This window comes from Gopherus flavomarginatus, chromosome 2 (assembly GCF_025201925.1).
Source record: "Gopherus flavomarginatus isolate rGopFla2 chromosome 2, rGopFla2.mat.asm, whole genome shotgun sequence".
NCBI classification, from domain to species: Eukaryota; Metazoa; Chordata; order Testudines; family Testudinidae; genus Gopherus; species Gopherus flavomarginatus.
The window spans coordinates 36,821,173-36,843,369 of NC_066618.1; the positions used below are offsets into that span (position 1 = coordinate 36,821,173).

The 22,197-nt window shown below is 41.6% G+C and overlaps 1 protein-coding gene across 12 annotated transcripts in view; it reads right to left on the reverse strand.

The window, feature by feature from the left end:
• Window positions 1–22,197, reverse strand: part of KIAA1217 (KIAA1217 ortholog) — a 531,277-nt gene that overhangs the window by 113,685 nt on the left and 395,395 nt on the right. For all 12 annotated transcript variants that reach the window (XR_007772456.1, XR_007772455.1, XM_050938988.1 and 9 more), the window contains one exon: window positions 2,498–2,696. Coding sequence is in view for 10 of the 12 variants with exons in the window: in XM_050938988.1 (XP_050794945.1) it covers window positions 2,498–2,696 (199 nt within the window). In the remaining 2 variants the exon portion in view is untranslated. The remainder of the gene's footprint in view (window positions 1–2,497; window positions 2,697–22,197) is intronic.

The window sequence follows — 22,197 nt, forward strand, 5'->3', positions numbered from 1 at the left end:
TTAAGACTAGCACAAAGAGCCTTGTCATTCACGAGTCTTTTTATAAACTGACTCATTTAGACAACAATCAGAGGACAGATGTTTTACATTAGTCTCAAAACCTACCTTACAATAATTTCATAGATTAGAAATCTGCACTGAGTCCTGCTGATTTCTTGTTCAGTACTAATCAGCAACAAGCTAATTAACGGCAACAATCTAAACACACTAATGTCCTTTCAAAACTGTTGATTCCTTTCATTTCACAGTAGTGATTTCAAGAGAATTTGCACACAAGACTGAATTTCTTTCCTCCAGGTATAGTATAACAAGTTTAGCGGACTGATCTTACTCATTAGGATTATCATTTTTAAAAAAATGAAGTGAAACATTCTTGGGCTGGTCTAATTTCTTTCTTTTAAAGTCATATTACAGTCAGTGATTGCTTTGAATCTGTAACTAGTCAGAACTTGCATTGCTGCTGTAGACTTCAAGTAGTCTATTAAAAAACCACATAGCTTAACAGACAGATCAGTCCCATCTGTTTAAGAAATATATGGTTAATGAGAAGTTTAGGGTTGATGAGAGTTAACTACATGTAGAATGCACAAGAAAATACCTCTCCTGTAGCAATTTTAGGTTCTTTGTTTATTTATGGCAGCATAAACTCTTTTCTGTCTTACAAATATGGAAAAAAGGTGACGGGTCTACGTTTAGTTAGTGAATAATTTGTGAACAATGTTAACTGTATGTAAAATTAAATAATATTCAGTGCCAACAGTACAGATGTTACACATAAGGTAAGGACAAAATTCTGCCCAGAGATCTATCTGCATGAAGAATCTAAACTACAGAATTCTGCTCTCCATATGGACATAGAATGATTCTTTGTTAATATATTTCTCAATGAAAGGAAAGTTCTCTCATTTTTTTCAGTTCACTCTTAGCTCACAAATGATGATGCCATAAACAGAGGCAAGGTGGGTGAGGTAATATCCTTAATTAGACCAAACTTAATCTATTCTTTTTTCTCTCTAAAATGATGGTTGAGAGAGTTTACTCAATTAATGTCAAGTTCAGTTTAAAAATAATCTCCATGGCTATCTTGTAGAAATATCACAGCTTGAAGTAAAGTAGTGCTTTAAGGCAACATAGTAAAATACAGTGCATTTGATCTCTGAAGTGAATTGTATTTCGCACCATATCTCCATTCCACTCCGCCTGAAACTTTTCTGATAACAGGTATACATTCATGTATATTTTTATTTGCACATCTGTTTTACATTCACTATTCGACAGTGTTAGAACTGAACACTTTTCCTTCTGTCCATCTTTCTCTTCTGCTTCACTCTTGTGATTTTGTGTCTGTTCTGATATTTATCATATACTACCTTACGAACAGTCTGGCGTAAATATATGCCACATATCCCTGAACTACTTTTCACACCATAACAAATTTGTGGCTAGCCACATGGTTGTAACTGCTGTGCACATAGGCCATTGGGAACTTCTTGGTGGTTATGGGTTAACATTCCAATCCTTCTGCTCCAAAAGTACAAATACCAATTGGTGTCAGAAGTTCAGAGCTTAAGAAACATGGTTGAGCAGCTCTGATTCCATCCAGCAGAGGACATGCACATACACACACACAAACCAGGTCTTTACAACATTCTAGTATGCAGTATTGGCTGAGATCAGAAGTATTTTTAATTATTAGTATTAATTATTTGTATTAATGTAGCACCTAGGACCAGTGGCAGGTATCCAGTTGCCCAGTCCTGATGGAAGCTAGAGCAGCAGTGGGTACATTCCAGCCTCTGCCACTGGTGTAACGGATTTTATGCTGGTGGTAGATGATAAATAGCAGACCTCTGCTCCATGACACTCCCTCCAGCCCACACTGTGCCCCAAAACACCCATGACACTTTTTCCAACCCCCCTTTACATCAGGGGAGAGGGATAGCTCAGTGGTTTGAGCATTGCCCTGCTAAACCCAAGGTTGTGAGTTCAATTCTTGAGGGGGCCACTTAAGGATCTGGGGCAAAAATCAGTACTTGGTCCTGTTAGTGAAGGCAGGGGGCTGGACTCAATGACCTTTCAACCTCCCTTCCAGTTCTAGGAGATAGGTATATCTCCAATTATTATATTACTTTCTGTCAGTAGAGACAGGGATCTGTTTTAAGGCCACTTTGTGAATTATTTAATGTTTAATATGTCAAATATACATGTTTTGGTAAAAACACAATAAAATATTAATTGTAAAAGCTAACCAAACTTATCTGTATTGCATGAATATTTAAATAAAGTATATCATACATATACGGCTTGTGCAACAGATGTCGTACATATCGCTTAAGGCATGTGTCAAACTGTGAAAACGCCAAATTACTCAGACACCACAGAACTTGCCTCAATGTGTCAGACCTGATATTTGTTAGATATTTATCAGCTTAATTCTTTTTCACGCTATTGATGCACTGCAGAAAAAAAACCCAACTATAGTTCCGTGTTTACCTACCTTACATCATTTAGTTCATAGTATATGTTTCTGCTCTCGTCCTTGATGTAAATGGCAACACTGGGAGACTCTAGCATTTTCATTGTCAGCTGCTGGGGGAAGGCACTTACAAAGAGGGCACGAATCGTGTCTGTGCTTGTAATTTCATTCGGCATCCTTAACTGTTTTGTTTCATCTCCATACTGAAGATATAAAACTCCTAAAAGTAAAATACAATTGAAGATTATTTTTTTTTTAAATGCATGGAATAAACCTAGACTCCAAAGTCCACATAGAACAAACATCATATATTTAATTCTATACTAGAATAAGCAAAGCTAGATGTGTCTTTCTCACACACACCATACCTTTTCACTACAATACTGGAATGAAGACTGTCTCGTGGATATTGATTATTTGTTTCTATACTACAGAGTATTCCCATAGCAACATGTTATTGCAGAGGATCAATTTTTACTGTTCTTTAGTTAGATCAAAAGTTTACAGTAAAAGAGCTAATTTTAAAATAATACTAAAATGAACCCATACTACAAGGAAGGTGCAGGTAAATCATGGGAAATTTTCTGTCAGCCAAGGGAAAAATTAATCCGTGTATCACTCAGGTTCTTTTAAGCATAAACTCTTTGCTTTAACGTCACACTTACTCAACAGGGGGTTGATTTTCAAACCAGCTCTCCATTTTTGCAAGCAGAATTTTGTGCCCACAATTGATTTATCAGCAATTTATTTGTTTATAAAATTGTAGGTGAAATTCATAATAGGAACAAAGCTGAAGTCACTAAGAAGCAGATCTAGCTTGACTATCAGACATTTTAATTTTGAGTGTTTCTGTGTGAAATGGTTTGCAACCTTAATTATAATCTCTAACACATCACAGTATAGTATAGTAGAAGGGGGCGGAAAGAAAGAATCTGAGTCATATATAGATAAATGTACAGATTTTAAAGCCAAAAAGGATCATTCCAATAATCTAGTTTTGCTTTCTGCACAACACAGACCAACAAACCTCCCCCAGCAATTTCTGCATTAAGCCTATAACTTTTGGTTGAGCTTCAGTACATCTTTTATAAAGGCGTCTAGTCTTGATTGAAACACTTAAAGTGATGGAGAACCATCATATGAGGTAAATTGTTCCAACAGTTAACATTTTGCACTTTATTTCTAGTCTCAGTTTGTCTAGCTTCAGCTTCCAACTAGTGGATTTTGTTATGTCTTTTTCTACTAGATTAAAGAGCCATCTACTATCAGAAATCTCTTTCCTTATGTACATACTTTGGTACCATGATCAAGTCCTCTCTTAAACTTATCCTGGACAAACTAAATAGATTGAGCTTCTTAAGTCTCTCAGTACCAGGCATGGTTTCTATTTTTCTTCTGGTCAAAAGTAATTGTCAATATTTTGCACTTATATACTGCAGTGCCTTTCATCAAAGGATCTCAAAACAAATAGACTTTAATTAATTACTGGTATGTCCAACAATATTCCCCTGAGATAGACAAGTATTGTATTACATTCATTTTATAGATGGGCAAATGGAAACACAGAGGCTGTCCTCCCCTTGTGGATTCTCGTATTTTCTCCCACTGGACCTTGCTCACTAGGGGTGAGATTCTCACTGCAACACCCTCCCCTTTCTGACAGAGTGACATAAAAGGGCATAAAAAGCCTCGAATCTGGCCAGGGGAGAATTCCCCCAGTGTAGGAACTGAGGAAGACAGCCACAGACTATCCTGCAAGACCTGGCATCTGAGCCGTGCCCTGGGTAGGAAGGACATGTTGGGGGTGGTGCCACAGCCTGCCTATAGGCATCTGAGGACAGGCTGACATGATGTTAGAGAGCCCTGAGGGGCTACCTGTGTTACACCAGTGGCCTCTCCAGCTCCTGGAGGAGCCCTGAATCAGGAGGGCACAAAGGTACTTGAAGAGAAGAGAGTGACAGATCTGCTCAAGTGTGACTATGTTGCTCTTCCTTGGTTAGTCCTCAGAGGATATAAGCCACAATACCAACAACTCATTTTCTTCTTTAAGTCAGCTGTTTTTTTGGTAAGGGAACAGAAATGCCTAAATATTATCCTTATTGATGATCATGCAGTCTATGGTGCTACAGCCCAAATTACAAAACTCATTTACATAGTGATATCTTGGTTTAAAGTCAAAATTGGTTATGCCACCAATGATGGGGTGGTGGAAGGGTTTTATTTTGTATATTCATGAGCTACCACCAGTGACTAAAAGTTTGTGCTCAAGTCCTGGGACATGAAGCCATTTACTGAAAAATATAGAAGACATATTAATCTAAGATGAGGTTTCTTCATCCTCAGCTCTTAGTATTTTTCTCACTATGTTGCCCGTAATTGCTGTAAATGAGTGAATGCACATTTTGGCAGGTGTTCCCACAAACAGTGAGCAGATAATTGTACCTAGAGCAAGAGAAGGCAGAACATGTTAATTTTTATGCACACTAATCAGACTCCTCAACACCAGCTAACCATTATTTAATATTAGGCTGCTTTTAAAATGACACTGTTAGTACCTTTTCTATAGTATTATGAATGGATGATATTGTTATGAGCTGGGTTAAACCTTGTTATGGGTTGAATTAAAGCCTCATTGAAAATGAGGTGTGAACACGCCCTTCAATTAAGATAAGTTAAGGGGTCATACTTAAAACATTGACATAATTTAGTCTGCCCAGTAACTAGCAACACATGGATGGACGGTTCCATTGGGCATTGTTCTGATCAGATGTGCTTGTGGCATAGGTGCTGGAACTAGAGGAGCAGGGGTGGTGTGGGGTGGAAGAAGGTGCTGCAGCATTCCCTGGCTTGAAGTGGTTTCCATCATATACAAGGTTTAGAGTTTGATTCAATGGCTCTCAGCATCGCCAGTATACAAATTGTTCCAACACCACTGGCATTGTGGGGAAAAAGTCCAGCTGAAAGGGATAGACAAGAAACAGAGAAACTCAAAAGCAACAAAAAAGCCAAACAGTAGCCTGTAACCACAGCATAACCCTGAAAAAAGCCTAGAAAAAGGTTCTGGGTCAGGGTTGCTGGCTAAAGGAAGATTGGGCCTGTAAACTAAGAAACGATTCCTTTTGTTTCTGGTTCCTCCTGTGTTTGGAGAAGCAGGACATTGTACATTCTTTGTAAATGAATAAGATTGCATCCAAGAAAATACCAGACTCCATCATCAGTTTCTACTTCCAGCTGAAACTTTCCCAGGATCCTGAAATTGACTAGTTGCTTGGATCAAAAAGGGGTAACTATATCATCCTGTATCATTAAGGTTGCACTCAGATTCCATTACAAACTCTATTTTTAACCTTTTCCTTTGGCAGGCAAAAGTGGACTGACCCATAAGTTGCCAGATTTACTCCAAAGATTTAGGAGAATTTTTTCTGAAAGTTTATTTTTTTTAAAATGGCCTATACCTCAAAAACTGTTAAGTGAATTTTCTTTACTCTGAATTGAAATTATGATTTTTTTTGTTAAACATCCTTGAGAACTCATGTAGTAGATATATTTGAAGAAAATAAGCTGTAATTAATCAACATTTTAATGATTATATCTAACACCAGTATTCACTGTTCTTAAGCAAACAAAAAGTTTTGCATGTGATTACTTCCAGCGTATATGATAATTTTTCTTTGAAGGTGGCATTCAAAATGTTTTTCAGTTGATAAAAGATGCTTAACATGACACTTTAAAAGTGATATCGATGCCATTTTTTTTTTTTAAAACTCAGTAACCAAACAATTTTTTTTGTTAACTTTAAACTAAGTTTGCTACTATGTATGAATATCAAGAAATGTCAGTTTAAAACAAAACAAGAAAAACCCTTTAGAGGTTAAAGGGTTTGGAACATTCCCAAACAGCCTTAACTCTGCCCTTCCTCACATACCCTCAACCTATACATCAGAAACTCACTTACAGTTGTTTTAAGGGAGATTTTCCAAATAAACTTATATCTAATCTGGAATGATTGTGCCTTAACAATATAGAGGTTTTATGTACAAATCACAGAGACCTTTGGTCCATAAAACTTATTAGCATGGGAAAGAACATTTTCAAAGGCATTATGGTAAATTCTCTTTCTCCTATTCTCCCTTATATTACATACTTTTTAAAAGCCCCTGCCTTTTCCATTGAGTTGCCTGATCCATGTCATAATATAGCAGTACTTTAGGGTATTTCCTATTTGAGAAAACTAGCTGTTCATTCCAAAAAGATCCTGTTTCAGCATGATAGAAGAAAAAGGGACTTTCAGATCCATTATTTTAAACCATCCACCTTGTTCCACACACATCTCATCAGGCTGAAACTGGGATAACTGGCAACACCCTAATGCCCAGCTTGAAGGAAGCAGCTACATCCCTGGAGTCATTTCTTATTGTCAACTAATAAATTACTCGCATTAAAACTACAGCAAGAGGAAATAGTGTCTAACCCTGGTGTAGCTCTCATTAGGACAACAGCATAGCTGGCAGCAAAGCTGATGGAAAGGAAGCCAAAGGAAACAAATGCTAATGTTTTCATGCATCCTAATACTCCTCCTGCACTTACTCTTCTGTCACAACAGATTCGCTAGAAAGATTAAGATTGTGCTGAGTTTTTATGAACACAAAACAAATGAGACAATAACGCAGCATGTAATAGGCTTAACTTCAGGAGGACAGGTAACAGAATAATGAAGGCTATAGTATATAGCGCATCTGAAAGCAGTAACTCGAGTCAAACAATGCTACTGCTGCTAATTCTAAGCATGTCTATAGCAGCAGCTTACTCCACAAGTGGTCTCATTGACATCAATGTAACAACTATTTAATATCAATAAGGGGTCAGAAACTGGCCCGAAGTGAATACTGGAATATTGATACTAATGCCCCCCAACAAACAGATCAGATTTTGCCATGAATGTTATCTGAGACAAATATAGTACAGTATTTAAGGGTGTAACAGAGGTCAGAACCCACACTGTTCTTCTTAGACATGTATCAGACAAATAGAGATAACACACACTGGTGTCCTTATCAGTGAATTCTGCAGACACACACACAACTTTGCTATAGCAACACTTCTTGTAATGGAGAAGAAATTCCTTAGTATACAGTTGTTACTATCCCCACACTCAATACTAGCCTTTCCAGCTATACAGCACATTCTTTCAGAACTAGTCTGAGGTCATTGCCATCATCCTTGTGGTATTTCTAGCCTGAAGCCCTAGACTATTTCCTTTAGCTACTCTCTGTTGATAATATCTGTTCTCTAAATTTAAAAAGGGGTCTCTTAATATTCATAGCTATCTTCACAGAATCAACGGGCACAATCTGCGGCATGAAATAAAACTAAAAGTATATGTTTCATTTAATTTTCTTTCTACCAGAATAGCATGAATAGTTTTGTTCAAGCTTCTCCAGCTGTTTGGTAGTGTTTTTCAGTAAATGTAAAAAAAGTGTTGTGTTTAGTTCCTTAAATCTATATACTGCTAATCTGTCCAAATCTGTTATTTACTAAGACTAGCTGTAATAGGTCTGTTTCATCATGAAAAGAACACACAGGAAATGCTAGGGTTATATATTATTTCTACCAGTGTATCTCATGAAGTTGGGATGCGTATTCCATGCACCACTCAAATAGGAAAGATTGTAGAGTTTTACGAGTGCCTACTGCAAATGGATGAGTTTAGCCTGGATCATAGAAAATAAATTAAAATAAAATACTAGTTGTTTTGCTTAGAGAAGAACTGATGACAATCCAAGTGGTCACAACTAAAACTTATGATGCTTAGACCGTCATCTTTTTATATGTGAAAGTTCACAATTCAGTTAGATGAATGGGGCAGTTCATGCTTCTTAAAACTATTATTTCAGGCTGTCAGATTTTGGGCAACACTGCTTCAGTTTACTCAACAAATTCTACAGTATCAAGGAATACAGAGGGTTCTGCTTATCAATATAAAGGACAAATATCCATGTTAATACTTTCAGATCTTGTGGCAGCCTTTAGCATCATTAGTGATACAGTCCTGCTGACCCACAAGACGTGCCATGGGACTGGGCCACACAACTGCAATGCAGTTTAGCTGGGACTGACTGGAAAAGCCACATGTAGGTTTCAACCAGTTCAGCATTCAGCAGCCCACCTTCTGAGTGTGATAGATTAACAAGAGCATATTACTTACAGGCTAAGCATATTACAGTGGGTCCCTGATGCCAGATATGATTCAAGGACTTATTAACTAATTTTTAAAACACTTGATGCTCTAGTTCCTCGTCTGACTACCAGTGAGAGAACATCCTTCACTCTGCATTTTACTGCAGAAGTGGCTATGAGCAGGGATATTAAAAGTGACAGTCCCTCAGACCAAAATTCTTAGGGGCTTGCAACAGGTATTGTTTGAGGATAAGGAGCAGTAGGGAGTTCAATAACCAAGGGGCTCTCTCAGTCATGGTAAACTCCAACTTTTCCACATTAACACCTTTGGACTACTGTGCTAGACTTGCCACTTGATATTAAACATGGAAGAGGGATTTACATATATGGTAGAAGGCAGGATTTGGCCTATTTTTATTGTTTTTCAGTGGTTATCTATAAATAATTTGCCAATTATACTGTACAGATGTGGACAGAGCACTGGACTGGAAATCAGAAGACTTGGGTTCTAATTCGGACTCTGCTACTGACCAGCAGTTCAACCTTATACCAGTCACTCCATTGTCTCTGGGCTTGTTTCTCCACCCACCCTCCCCTCACCATGCATTTTGGTCTTGTTCGTTAAGATCACAAGCTCTTCAGAGCAGCAATTCTCTCTCACTATATGTTCATATATTACCTAGCATAATGGAGCCCGATTTTGGTAAGGATCCCTTGGTACTTCTGTAATACAAATAAATAACAATAATGAAAAATTCTTGCTCAAGAAAAACAGCAGGGGAAATAAACAGTCCCAGAAATGTGCCTATGTAGCTACATTTCAAGCTAAACCTGTCTCTGAAGGCATGCTCTGGCTCAGGGGCCTGATGCTCCCCTCCATTTCAGCTGTTTTACACCAGTGCAACTGCACTGAAGCCATTTCAGACTTACACTGACACAAACTGTTGTACCGAAGAGGAGATTCAGACTCCCTATCATTTGACCCACAGTATGCATATAACAGTTTTCAGCACAATGTGTATGGCTGAGGCTGTAATGCTAGAAAGGATGCTGGCTCCTTGGAACAAGTTTTTTATTCCTCAGGTGCACACAAGAGATATCCGCTCACACATAAAGGAAGAATGGATTAAGTAAACAATACATGTGATTACCCAGCTTCTCCTGGGAAGGTGTACATTTCACACTTCCCCTGGGTATAGTCCAAGAAAATATGTAAGTACAGTAAATGAAGCATGAAAGCTTTTATGGACTAGCATATACCGGTATGGGTTGTTTACCTCGCTTTGTTTTCTCTGCTGCAAAATGTTTCAAGTAAGATAAAGTATTTCTTTTGAAGCCCAATAAACTTCAGTCAGGATTTTAAACTAAGGAAGGAGATGAAGTCTAGAATGAACTGACCAGAAAAACTAGAGTTACCTTAGGATACTTTCATTTCCTAGGATTCCTGTTTCAACCTCATAATTGAAACTGGTTGTTTCAGGCTGTTTTTCCTGCAGAACTGCCTGCCAATTCTAATTTTTCTGACTAGGACAGCAAATAAGTACATGTTCATTTTTGCATGTTGATGTGCTTGTCATACATTACAGAGTCAATAGACAGTACAGGGGGAAATGATTTGAGAGGATTACATTAAAGCCATACACAGTCCTTAATTTGAGATGCAATTCCCAATGTCTTCCAGGGGAGTTCCTCCCTATGGTTTACCAGCTATATGATATATGGCCTAAAGGCAGTGGTGGATTAAACCTAGGGGCCAAATCCAAAACCCAGTAGATCACTGGGATTTGAATCAGGTCCTAAATGGGGCTGGATCCAATTTTAGCAGAAAAACCTCTAAAAGCAAATCAAGGGCCTCCTCCCCAGAATGACTAGTGAATGCTAAGTAACAATTTATTAACAGCCATTATCATTTTTTGTTTCAAAATTTTATAGAAACCTGACAACATACATTGCGCATGCACACATGCACATGCACACACACACAGAGCTAATCCCAAACAAAAAGTACATAATCCCAGTTAATCACATAGGGTAGAGCACTAAACAGAATCAGGAGACCTGGGGTCTATTCCCAGTTACACCACTGGCCTTCTGGGAGACTTCAATCAAGTTACTTCCCACTCTTTGCTCCAGTTTCCCCATCTGTAAAATGAGGATAATGATACTGACCTGCTTTGTAAAAAGCTTTGACATCTATTGTTGAAATGCAATATTGGTGGGTAGGCTAGGTATTATTCAATTAGTTATTACAGAGCTACATATTAATTATTATTATATCTGAATTATGTAGCAGTGCAATCTTTACTCAAACCATTGAAATCTGTCTGTCCATAGTGAAGTACAGTCATGAGATAAATCATCAGGGAAGATTTTAAAAGTCCAGACGCCCGCTGTGCCAATACTTAACCATGCGTGTAATGCTACTCTTGCGAGAAGTCCCACTGAAGCTTAAGTATTGGCACGATCAGGCAGTTTCTGCTTAAAAACAGTGCTGATAAAGTCAATGGACTACTTAGGTGAGCAGGCATAAACAGACCTCTCACAGTAGGGTTATTGTGTTATAAGTCAAAAATACACTTAAGGGTCACTCTGTCCCAAAACCACCAACCAAGATTTAGTAATGGTTTGTCACCGTGACGGTATAACTTAATTTACCCACAAAGTGAGAGCTGGGTGTGGTGGGGTGGAGGTGTGTGTCGCATTGTGATAAAAGTTTATTTAATGGTAGCCAAGATAATACAACTGGTTATACAAAAACAGAACAGGGATGTTATTTAAATTGGAACAAACAGAACTGGATACTAGCTACCTGTAACAAAATCCCTCCAGCTGCCCTCTTACCCTCTTCCTGGTTCTCAGTTTATTCACAGACTCTGTTTCACCCCAACTCTCTGTCTCCCTTGCCTGCACCATCTCCCTATTCCCCTCCTGCTGAGGGGAGTGACCATCTCATCTCAGTTTCTCAGGAGTAGCTACCTCTCCTCCATGAAAAAATTTACAGTACATTCACCCTGAACACACCCTAAATCATATAACCCCATACGGGATCCAGTCTCTTTACCATATTTATATTCCTTCCTCTTTAAATATGCTGTTCCTATGTTGAGTTTTGTACTGGCTTCTGGGATGATGATTTCTCAGAAGAAATCTATACCCAGGCTTGATCAGGGCACCTTGAGCTTTCAGTCATAACAATGTCATGCATCTGACGAAGTGGGTATTTACCCACGAAAGCTCATGCTCCAAAACGTCTGTTAGTCTATAAGGTGCCACAGGATTCTTTGCTGCTTTTACAGCCATAACAATGTCTGCCTAGATTTCTCTGACACTTTTAACACTACCACACAAACACCTATCAAAATTTCCTGATGCTCACAGACACTCTCATACAGGTTTCTCGCTTCACTTAGCTCTGTGTTCTTCACCCGAGGATCCAAAGACAAAACAGGGTCTTGGCCGAACATTAAGTAAAACGGTGAATACACTGTGAAACTGTGTGTCATGAACAGATAAGAAAAGTTAATATCACAGAAGTACTTTATATCTCTTTGACTGTAAAGGGTTAACAAGTTCAGTAAGCCTGGCTGTCACCTGACTAGAGGACCAATCAGAGGACAGGATACTTTCAAATCTTGAGGGAGGGAAGTTTTTGTGCTGTGCTGTTAGTTGGTTGTTGTTCACTCTGGGGGCTCAGAGGGACCAGATGTGCAACCAGGTTTCTCTCCAATCTCCTTGATACAGGTTCTTATAGATTCCAAATAGTGAGTACTAGATAGATAAAGCGAGTTAGGCTTATGTTTGTTTTCTTTATTAGCAAATGTGCATTTGGCTGGAAGGAGTTTTAAATGTGTATTTGGCTGGGAGGAGTTCAAATTGGTATTTTGCTGAAAAGATTTTAATTTGTACTCGTATACTTAGGCTGGGAGGGTGTTCCCAGTGTCTATAGCTGAAAAACCCTGTAACATATTCCATCTTAAACTTACAAGATCATTTTTACTGTTTTTCTCTCTTTAATTAAAAGTTTCTTGTTTAAGAACCTGATTGTTTTTTTATTCTGGTGAGACCCCAGGGGACTGGGTCTGGATTCACCAGGGAATTGGTGGGGAGAAAGGAGGGAAGGGGGAGAGAGAGGCTAAATTCTCTCTGTGTTAGGATTACTGTCTCTCTCAGGGAGAATCTGGGAGGGGAAGAAAGAAGGAGGGGGGAAGGTGCATTTTCCTCTCTGTTTTGTGATTCAAGAAGTTTGAATCACACAGTGATATTCCAGGGTAACCCAGGGAGGGGAAGCCTGGGAGAGGCAACGGTGAGGGAGAGGGTTTACTTTCCTTGTGTTAAGATCCAGAGGGTCTGGGTCTTGGGGGTCCCCGGGCAAGGTTTTGTGGGGACCAGAGTGTACCAGGCACTGGAATTCCTGGTTGGTGGCAGCGCTATAGGTTCTAAGCTGGTAATTGAGCTTAGAGGAATTCATGCTGGTACCCCATCTTTTGGACGCTAAAGTTCAGAGTGGGGAATTGTACCATGACACTGTGTATATGCCCATTGTAGGCCATTACCAACTCTAGCAGATATGGATTCCAATTTCTGTTCTTCTCTGGCCAAAGTGCCCTTAACATTTCATCCACAGTTTGGTTACATGGTTCACATTGTCCATTTCATTGTGGATGACACTCATAGAGATACCATATACCTGGCATAATCCCTGGATGACTCCAGCATCAAATTTCCTCCCCTAATCTGAGTGCAGCCTGGTGGGACACCCAAAATGCTCACACCAATTTTTCATGATTGCTTTTTCAGTTGTGTGGGCAGACTGATTACTGGTATTTCCACCATCTACCTGGTGAACAGATCAGTTAGGACGAGCATATTTTCATATTTGTCCATAGAGGGTTCCAACAGTGTGTAGTTCTTTGCTAGCACTTCTAAAGATGCCAATACATTCATACAAGACCGCCTTCTCACGAGGAAACACATCCCTAGTGAGTGCACACCTCTTGCACTGTCATATTGAGATCTATGCATCTTGAATGTGCAGTAATGGAGGTTCTTTGAGATGTGTCCCTCTTTGGGTGCTCCACTTTAGGTGTTCGTGTGCTCCTGCACTTGTAATCAGAGATTTATGGCAGCAGTGCCCAGTTTGGTCACACATGCATGGTCCCTGTCCCCTGGCACTTCAGGCTGTAAACTGGTGCTGTGTGACCAAACCCTCTCTATTCCTTCTCTACTGCAGAGCCTAATAATAAACTCTGAAGTAGAAGGGAGGAGGGAGGATAGTGGATACTTTATCTTTGAAGAAGATTGGGGAAAAGGGGGGGTGTCAGCCATGAGCACTCTCAGTTCTCCCACTCTCCTGGTGGATGTAATGGCCATTAGAAATGCAACCTTCATGGAAATATGTAGCAGAGACCATGTCACCATAGGTTCAAATGGAAGGCCGGTGAAGGCATGGAAGACTGAGTGGAGGTCCCATGGTGGGTTAAGATTTCGAACTTCTGGGTAGGAATTGGAAAGGCCCTTGAGAAAGCGTTTAGTAAGAGGGTATGTAAAAGTACAGAATCCATCTGCTTTGTGATGGAACGCCATGATGGCAGATAGATGTACTCGCATCGAACACATGGAAAGACCCATCTGTTTTAGTTCTAGCAAGTAAGACTAGAATGAGAGGTAAGGGCGCTGAGCTAGGAGAGGCCTGTTTGCGTTGGCACCATGAGTTGAATTGCCTCCATTTATGTATGTATCAGAGTCAGGTAGTTATCCTGTGGCTGTTTAACAAAATGTATGTCTGTGGAACATGTAATTTCAGATCCCGAGAGCCATGCAGAACCACGCTTTGAGATGGAGTCTTTGAGGCTCTGGAGAGATGACATGTTCTGCAATAGCAGGAAAAGTAGAAGCAGGAGTGTACGTGGTGGACAGACTGCCATGTGGAGCAGGTAAGGATGTTTGTCGTGACCAAGTGGGGGCTATTAGGATCATTCTAGATCTGTCTTGTCTGATCATGTGAAATATGCAGGCCACGAAGGGGGTGAGAGGGAAGACGTATAGGAGGGGAGCACTCCATTTTATGAGGAAGGTGTTGCCTAGAGAGTGTGTACCGAGTCGTTCCCTTGAGCAAAACTGTGGACATTTGATATTTTGCGCAGTTGCAAAAAGTTTGTTGGAAACCCCCAAGTTCATAAAATGGTTAGGAGTACACATGTGTTCAACTCCCACTCATAGTCCTGATAGAAGTTCCTGCTCAGGATATCTGCTATGGTTTCCTGACAACCAGGTAGATCTGATGCTGTAATCTGGACATTGTGCTTGATGCACCATTGCCAGAGTCACATGGCTGCCACCCAGAGGGAGTGTGACCATGCTCCCCCGTGTCTGTTTATGTAAAACATACAAGTGACATTGTCCATGAGGATCTGCACCATCTTGTCTTTGATTATTGGTAAGAAGTGGGAGCAAGCATTCCGGACCGGTCGCAGTTCTAACAGGTTTATATGAAGATGGGACTCCGTCCTGGACCATTGGCCCTGTATAGAATGTGGTTTCAGGTGTGCCCTCCAACCTAAAAAGGATGCATTCATGGTGGAGGTGAGCAACGGTGGATTCTGTAGGTAGGGCACCCTCCTGCAGATGTTGTTTGGATTGGTCCACCACAAAAGGGAGTCTTTCATTGTGTCCGGCATGGTGAGGCGCTTTTTTATACGGAGCCAGGCTTGTAGACACCACATATGTAGTCTTGCGTGTCTGATGACAACGGTCATGACTGCCATATATCCTAGAATTTGTAGGCAAGTTCTGGCAGACACTTGCGGGCTGTTTTGTGCCACGGAGATCAAGTTGGTTAAAGTCAGAAATCATTGTAATGGTAGGGAGGCAGTTGAGGTCTGCCCCAAAAAATTCCAGGTGTTGAACTGGTGTCAGAGTAGATTTTTGTATGTTTATATGAGGGCCTAACCTTGTAAATAGAGTTATTGTGTGTTCGTTGGACTTTAGTGCTCCCTACAGTGTCGGTGTTTTCAGCAGACAATCATCCAAGTAGGGAAATATCATGATTCCCTCCCTGTGTAGGTAGGCAGCTACTATGGCTAGTACCTGTGAGAATACCTGAGGCACAGTGGAAAGGCCGAAGGGTAGAACTTTGTATTGGAAACGATTTTGTCCTATTGCAAATTGTAGAAACTTTCGATGTGAAGGATGGATGGATATATGAAAATATGCGTCCTGGAGGTTGAGAGCTGAGAACGAGTCTCTCCTTTTTAACACTGGGATTGTGGTGCTTAGTGTGATCATTTTGAAATCACTGTATTTTCAAAAATTTGTTGAGTCACCACAGATTGAGGAGAGGTCTCAAACCTCCGGTTTTTTTCTGTGTGAAAACATAATGGGAATAGAACCCCTTCCCTCTGTACTCAGATGGTACGGGTTCTACTGCTCCTAGAAATATGAGGTGGGTTACCTCTTCTTGCAATAGATGCTCATGAGAAAGGTCCCTGAAGAGGGACGGGGCAGGGGTGGGTGGGTAAGAGGTTTGGACGTAAAGGGGATGGAGTAACCGGTTTTGATCATTTCTAATAGTCATCTGTCTGTTGTAATACTCTGCCAGATCAGGTAAAATGGAATCAGGCGATCTCCAAAGGTCTCGCAAGTGGTAGATGGCTCTAGCATTGAAAGAGATGGGGTTCTCAGGCCCTCAACCAAATTTGTCATCTGGAAGTCGATGACTGAGATGCAGTATTTGCAGGAGAAGATTGTTGTCTTTTCGAGGTTTTCTCTTTCCCCCCCTGAGGTCATAATATCTGTGGCATTGTGCATACGGAGGGGGTTGGGATCTTTGAGGGGCTTGATAACTTCCCTTCTTTTGAGCTTAGGTGTGTAAGTGCCCAGGGATTGCCCAGACTCTCAAATCCTTTAGAGTGTGTAACAACTCGTCTGTTTTCTCTGCAAAGAGTTTGGATCCCTTGAATGGTAAGTCTTCTACACTCAACTGCACTGGTTTTGGGAATCCCAATAGACGGAGCCTGGATGCCCTCCTCATAACCACCACAGTCACTATGATCTCGCTACTGAATCTGCTGAGTCAAGAGCAGCCTGTGATGCTGTTCTGGTTATGAGTTGACCTTCTGTGAAGAGAGATTTATGCTGTTCTTTTTTGTTGTCTGGAATAAACGCAGTAAATTCAGAAAGATTTGCGTAGTTATTGTGGTCTCACTTTGCCAGTAAGGCTTCACATTTGGCTATTCTTAATTGGAAGGTTGCAGCAGAGTATGCTTTGTGCCCGAAAAGGTCAAGCCATTTCCAGTCTTTGTAAAAAGGGGTGTTTCTGGGTATTGCTGTCTACCATGTCTGTTGACTGCATCAATCACCAATGAATTTGGCATTGGATGTGAAAAGAGAAATTCAGTGTCCTTTACAGGCACATAGTACTTATCAGACCTCTTACAGGTAGGTGGAATCATAGCAGGGGTATGCAAGAGCAACCTTACAGGTTCCATAATCACATAATTCATCGGAAGGGCAATTTTAGATGATGTCCAGTGAGGTAGCAACTCTCTTATAGAGTCTTGGAATTGTTTGAAGTCATCACCTGTGTTGGGAGGTGGGGTCATAATAGTGTCATCAGATGAGGATGAAGAGAAGTGGACTTTAGGTGGATTGTCCTGGTCAGAGAATTCTTCCTCCTCTTCAGCCCCCTGTTCTGAGGTGTCAGGCGGTTCCAGTGGTGCTAATAAAGGTGATTGATGTGTGCCAGCTCTGGAAAGACTGGCACATATACGTTGTTGTTGTTGTTGTGGATATCCTGTCCACAGGCTCCAAAATGGCCATTGTGGCAGGAAGGGCATAGTGGGAATCCAGGAGTGCCAGTACCAGGGTTGGTTTGGAGGATTTGCTGGGTAGCCCTTGCACAGAAATGCATGCGTGACGGGAGCAGCCACAGGGGAGGAATGTTGTGGAGAGTGCCCGGCATCCTTGTCTCCATCTTCACTCAAGAATTGTGGAGCAAAAAGAGGTGGAGGGCTGGGTTGAGCAAGTACCGCGACGACTGAGGTACCGTTAGGCCGAGGATGAGAGATTCCAGCATAGAAGAGATGGTGAGGTCTTTTTGGCACAGGAATTGCTGTGAAGTGGATGGCATTGGTACCGTTGGTGTGGTAGGAATCAGTATTGCTGAAATCTACCCATCACTACTGATGTGTGACTGGAGTGCACAATGTCCGCACTAGGTGGCATCAGCATCAGTGGGGGTGCTGAGGTGCTTGGCACCGAGTGTTTAGTCATGTCTAGTGGTACCACAGTATGGGGTTTCATTTTCACCTTGGTTCCTGTGTCCGAGCTCGGCTGTTTGGCTGCTTTCGTTTTCTTGGTACCATCGGTGCCAGGGGGTCCCACTGTTTCGGCCACTGTCATGGCCAGTGTGGTCAGTATCTTGACCAACTCCAAAGTAGGGGATGTGGTACCCTGGTTTTTTTGCCGCCTTCTTGGTGGGCTGATTGGGAGGGGCCACGTGGGGTGAGTACCTCAGGCTCAGACGCCAGATGGAGAGACTTCTCCATGAGCAGGAGTTTAAGTTGAAAATCTCTAGCCTTCCTGGTGCAGGCTTTTAGATTGTGACAGTGCGAGCACTTCTGTGTTATGTGTGTCTTGCTGAGACAGTGACACACAGAGTGCTCACCTGAGAGAGGTAAAGAAAGTCTGCACGTGAACCCTGGGGAACCAGGCATGTCCCTCAGGGAGTGTACTCTCCTCATAAGGGGGATACGAATACTTTGCTGCGGCAGTGAAAACGGAAACCTACAGCCCTATGAGGAGAAATTAAAATGAATTTTTTTTCAAGAAACGAAAGTACTAAAGCTAACTATTCTAACTGGAAACTAGAAGCTAAGGGAAACTATTCTGCTTAGAAAGCTGTGAGGTGCTGCCAGTTGCTCCAACTGAAGCCAAAGGTGATAGAGTAGGAACTGGGAGGGGGGGGAGGAGGGTTGATCGCACAGCACCCAAGTTAACTGCCTGAAGCAGCGTGAGATGGAGACCGTGCATGTGTGACCCAGCCGGGCACTGCTGCCATAAATCTCCGATTATGAGCACAGGGGCACACAAACACCTAAAGTGGAGCACCCACAGGGACATCACTCGAAGAAGAACTCTGAAGTACCAAATGATCTCTCTGATTGTGCTTGGCTTCAGGCATCTCCCTTCAGAGCCATCTGAACACTATCAACTGTAGCAAACTCTCGCCATCCTGAGGGTGTGTCAAGTGGTAATATAGCAGTCCTCGATGTAAAACAAATCTGTTTCACCCTCACATCTATTTCAGTCTTTCTCTTTGCCCTCAATAAGAGCAACGGCAACAGGACAGATGTCCAGATGCTCCATCTGCGTTTTTCTCAATGCCTCAGGGGAATAACTAATGTCCTGTAATAAGATACTTCTCACCAGACAATATAGTCCCACAATCCTTGTCTCTGAGTGCTCCCTTCACCCTTCCATCCAAAAGTTAGCCTGCTACTTCTGGTTTAATGAAGATAAAATCAATCATTCTGTTGATCTTCTCCTTTGGGTTCATTCCATGTAGGCAATCTGGATAGTACACTTCCATTTCCATTCACTTTTCTTGGTTTGTAACAGATTTTAAAATCTAATTCAGCATGTTTTGCCAACCATCAGTTTTCCACTGCATGCAAATCTGTTTAAATACTTGAGGGGTTTGTGATCTATCTTCACAGTAAACTTTTTATAGATCAGATACTCCATGGATTTCTCCATAGCAGCCCAATTTAAATCCAGCAATTCCAACTTGAATGCGCTATAATTCTGGTAATTTCTTTCAGACTTCCAGAGTCCTCTACTGGTGTATGCTATCACTCATTCCATTCCCTCCTCTGCCTGGCTCAATACAGCTCCTAAGACGTCTTAACTCATCATCCCTCCTATCACTAGCTGATCCTTCTGGATGGCATCTGGGTCTGTCACGTGGCTCTTATCTCAATTCTGCACTTTGAGAGTCTCCCCTGTAGATTGTAGGCAAAATCCTGTTTCATCCTCTTCCTGATTTCTCTTACTAAATTCTTGTGAGCGATTTCCAACAGGGGCCTTGTCCCCATACAAATGAATCAGCAACTTGAAAATGTTCTCTGTGCTCTCTTCTCCAGAAGGAATAAGGTACTTTACAGTGTCTGCGGCTTGTCCTTTCAGGTGGTCCTTAACAACCTCAACTGGAGCTTCCCTTAGGGTCCTTTGAGCTGCTTTAGTCTGTCTTACCCATTTCTCAACAACCAGGTCCCCTGGTTTAACCACAGAAATCTAGAGTTTTCTTATCCCTGGGCATATACGAAGTATATAACTTGGGTACTTCTACTAAACAGTTGACCATCACCTTAGCCAGAAACAATGCCTTCCTCCGCTCTTGTCTTGCCTTGTGCAGTGGACACTTGCCCTGTAATTCTGGGCTCTTGCTCAGTCAGCAAGGTCTACAGTGCTTTAAACTGTGCCTGTAGCCCCTCCATGATACATCCTGTTGACTCAGAGATACCCTTCACCAATCCAGAGATAAAGTTACCCCAATACTCAACTCCAGTTCCCTACAGTTAAACTGACTTGATCCTGTTTGTAATGCCAAACAGGTGTAAACAAACCTTTCAGTGTAGGATTATAGTGTTACATTTGAAATACATCTGAAGGTCACCACATTCCAAAACCACCTATCAAGATTTAGTAACGGTCCGTTACAGTGGTGGTATAATCTACTCAGCAGGTGAGAGCTGGCGGGATGTTACACCATAATAAAAGGTTATTTAATGGTAGCCTAGATAATACAACTAATTCTCAAAAAATAACATAACAGGGATTTTTTTTAAACAAGAGCAAACAGAACTGGATTCTGCCTACCTACAATAACATTAAATAGATTAAGAATGTATACCATAAAAATGTATAATGGTTTGGGTATATTTTTGTACACAAAACACACATACACACACACACTAACTTGCTACTGAGTGTACTTAGCTAAATATAACCTCTAAATACAGAAATATATCTATATCTCCATATGCACCGGCTAGTACCTTATAGGTTATTTTTTTTTCTAGTTCAAGGTTCCCCTTTCCTCAGCTACCTCACTGGGTGCTGTCTGACACCTCCATCAGTCTTTGAGCCTCACATGCATCTTGTGACTTCCTGAAGAGATAGTCTTAACTCCAACGATGCTTGCAGCACTGCAAATCAAATCAGACCCACTGGATCTCAAGGCCTTTGGGTCTCCTGTTCTGGATCTCAGGAACCACATATATCAATGATAGGAGACGACCAGAATCAATGGTCAGGAAAAAACCGCTCAGTAGTTTGACCATGGGCCTGCTAAACCCAGGGTTGTGAGTTCAATCCTTGAGGGGGCCATTTGGGAATTGGTCCTGCTTTGAGCAGGGGGTTGGATTAGATGACCTCCTGAGGTCCCTTCCAACCCTGATATTCTAAACATGGACTGACTTAACCAACCAGCTTTAAACTAAAGGGACCCTCTTCTGCACATCTGTTTGTTCTGCTCAGCCTCAGTCTCTCCACTTACTTTTGGTTTCTCTCAGTCCTGATTTCCCTCTGTCCGCCCTCTCATCCTCTGCCTGTTTCTCTGTTTACTTACAGACTCTGTTTCTCTCCATCTCTCTCTCACTGGCTCCCCCGCCTGCCTCTGTCCCTTCTCCCTCTTCCCCTCCAGCTGTCACTTTCCCTCCCACTGAGGGTTAGGGCCAACTCCTATAAGTTTCTCAGAGGGACGGGCTATCCCCTTGTCCATAAAAATATGCATTCACTCTGAACACCCACTTTCCCCAAATCATATATCCTTACACAGGATCAAGTCCCTTTACCTTATTTAAATAAAGTTATGCAATGTGCTTACGTGTTTGCAGAAGAAGGGCCCAAATATAAGGACCAGTGGCTTTTAAAGGACATTTCAGGGAAGAAACTTCTCTGAATGGTCCACTTCAGCTGCTCTGGCTCCTTCTCCCAAAGCAGGGGGCCACAAATATCACCAGCTATTGAACACCAGCTTTCTAGGCAGGCAGGCTGGCTGCTGGTTGTCCCTCTTCCCTCAGATCCCAACATGACCTTATCCCAAAGGGAAAGGGAAGAATCAAGCAGACCTCATGCTGAGTCTATCTGTTGTAGCATGGCTGCCCAACAGAAGTGAGTGGGAAAGTCCTATGGGCTGGACAGAGAGGGAGATGGGGTGTGTGAAGTTGCCCTCTCTTTTGAGTGCCTATAGACTGCAGCCAGCACTCAGTGGAGATACTGTCAGGTGGAAGTAAGGCCAGGAGCCCATTACGCAATGGTGTTCTTGAACCCTTCTCCTATTACTACTCTCTCCTGTTCCCAAGTCCCCATGGCAGATCCCATCACTCTTTGTCAGTGCTCTCCTCCAATGGCTCCTTGGATGCAAACCTTTGTGTGTCCATGCACCCCCTTCCAGTCTGGTATCCAGAGACATGGATTCTGCCTTAATCCAACCCTGTTTATAGTGCCCAATCCTGAGAAACACTGGGCACCTGCAACTCCCA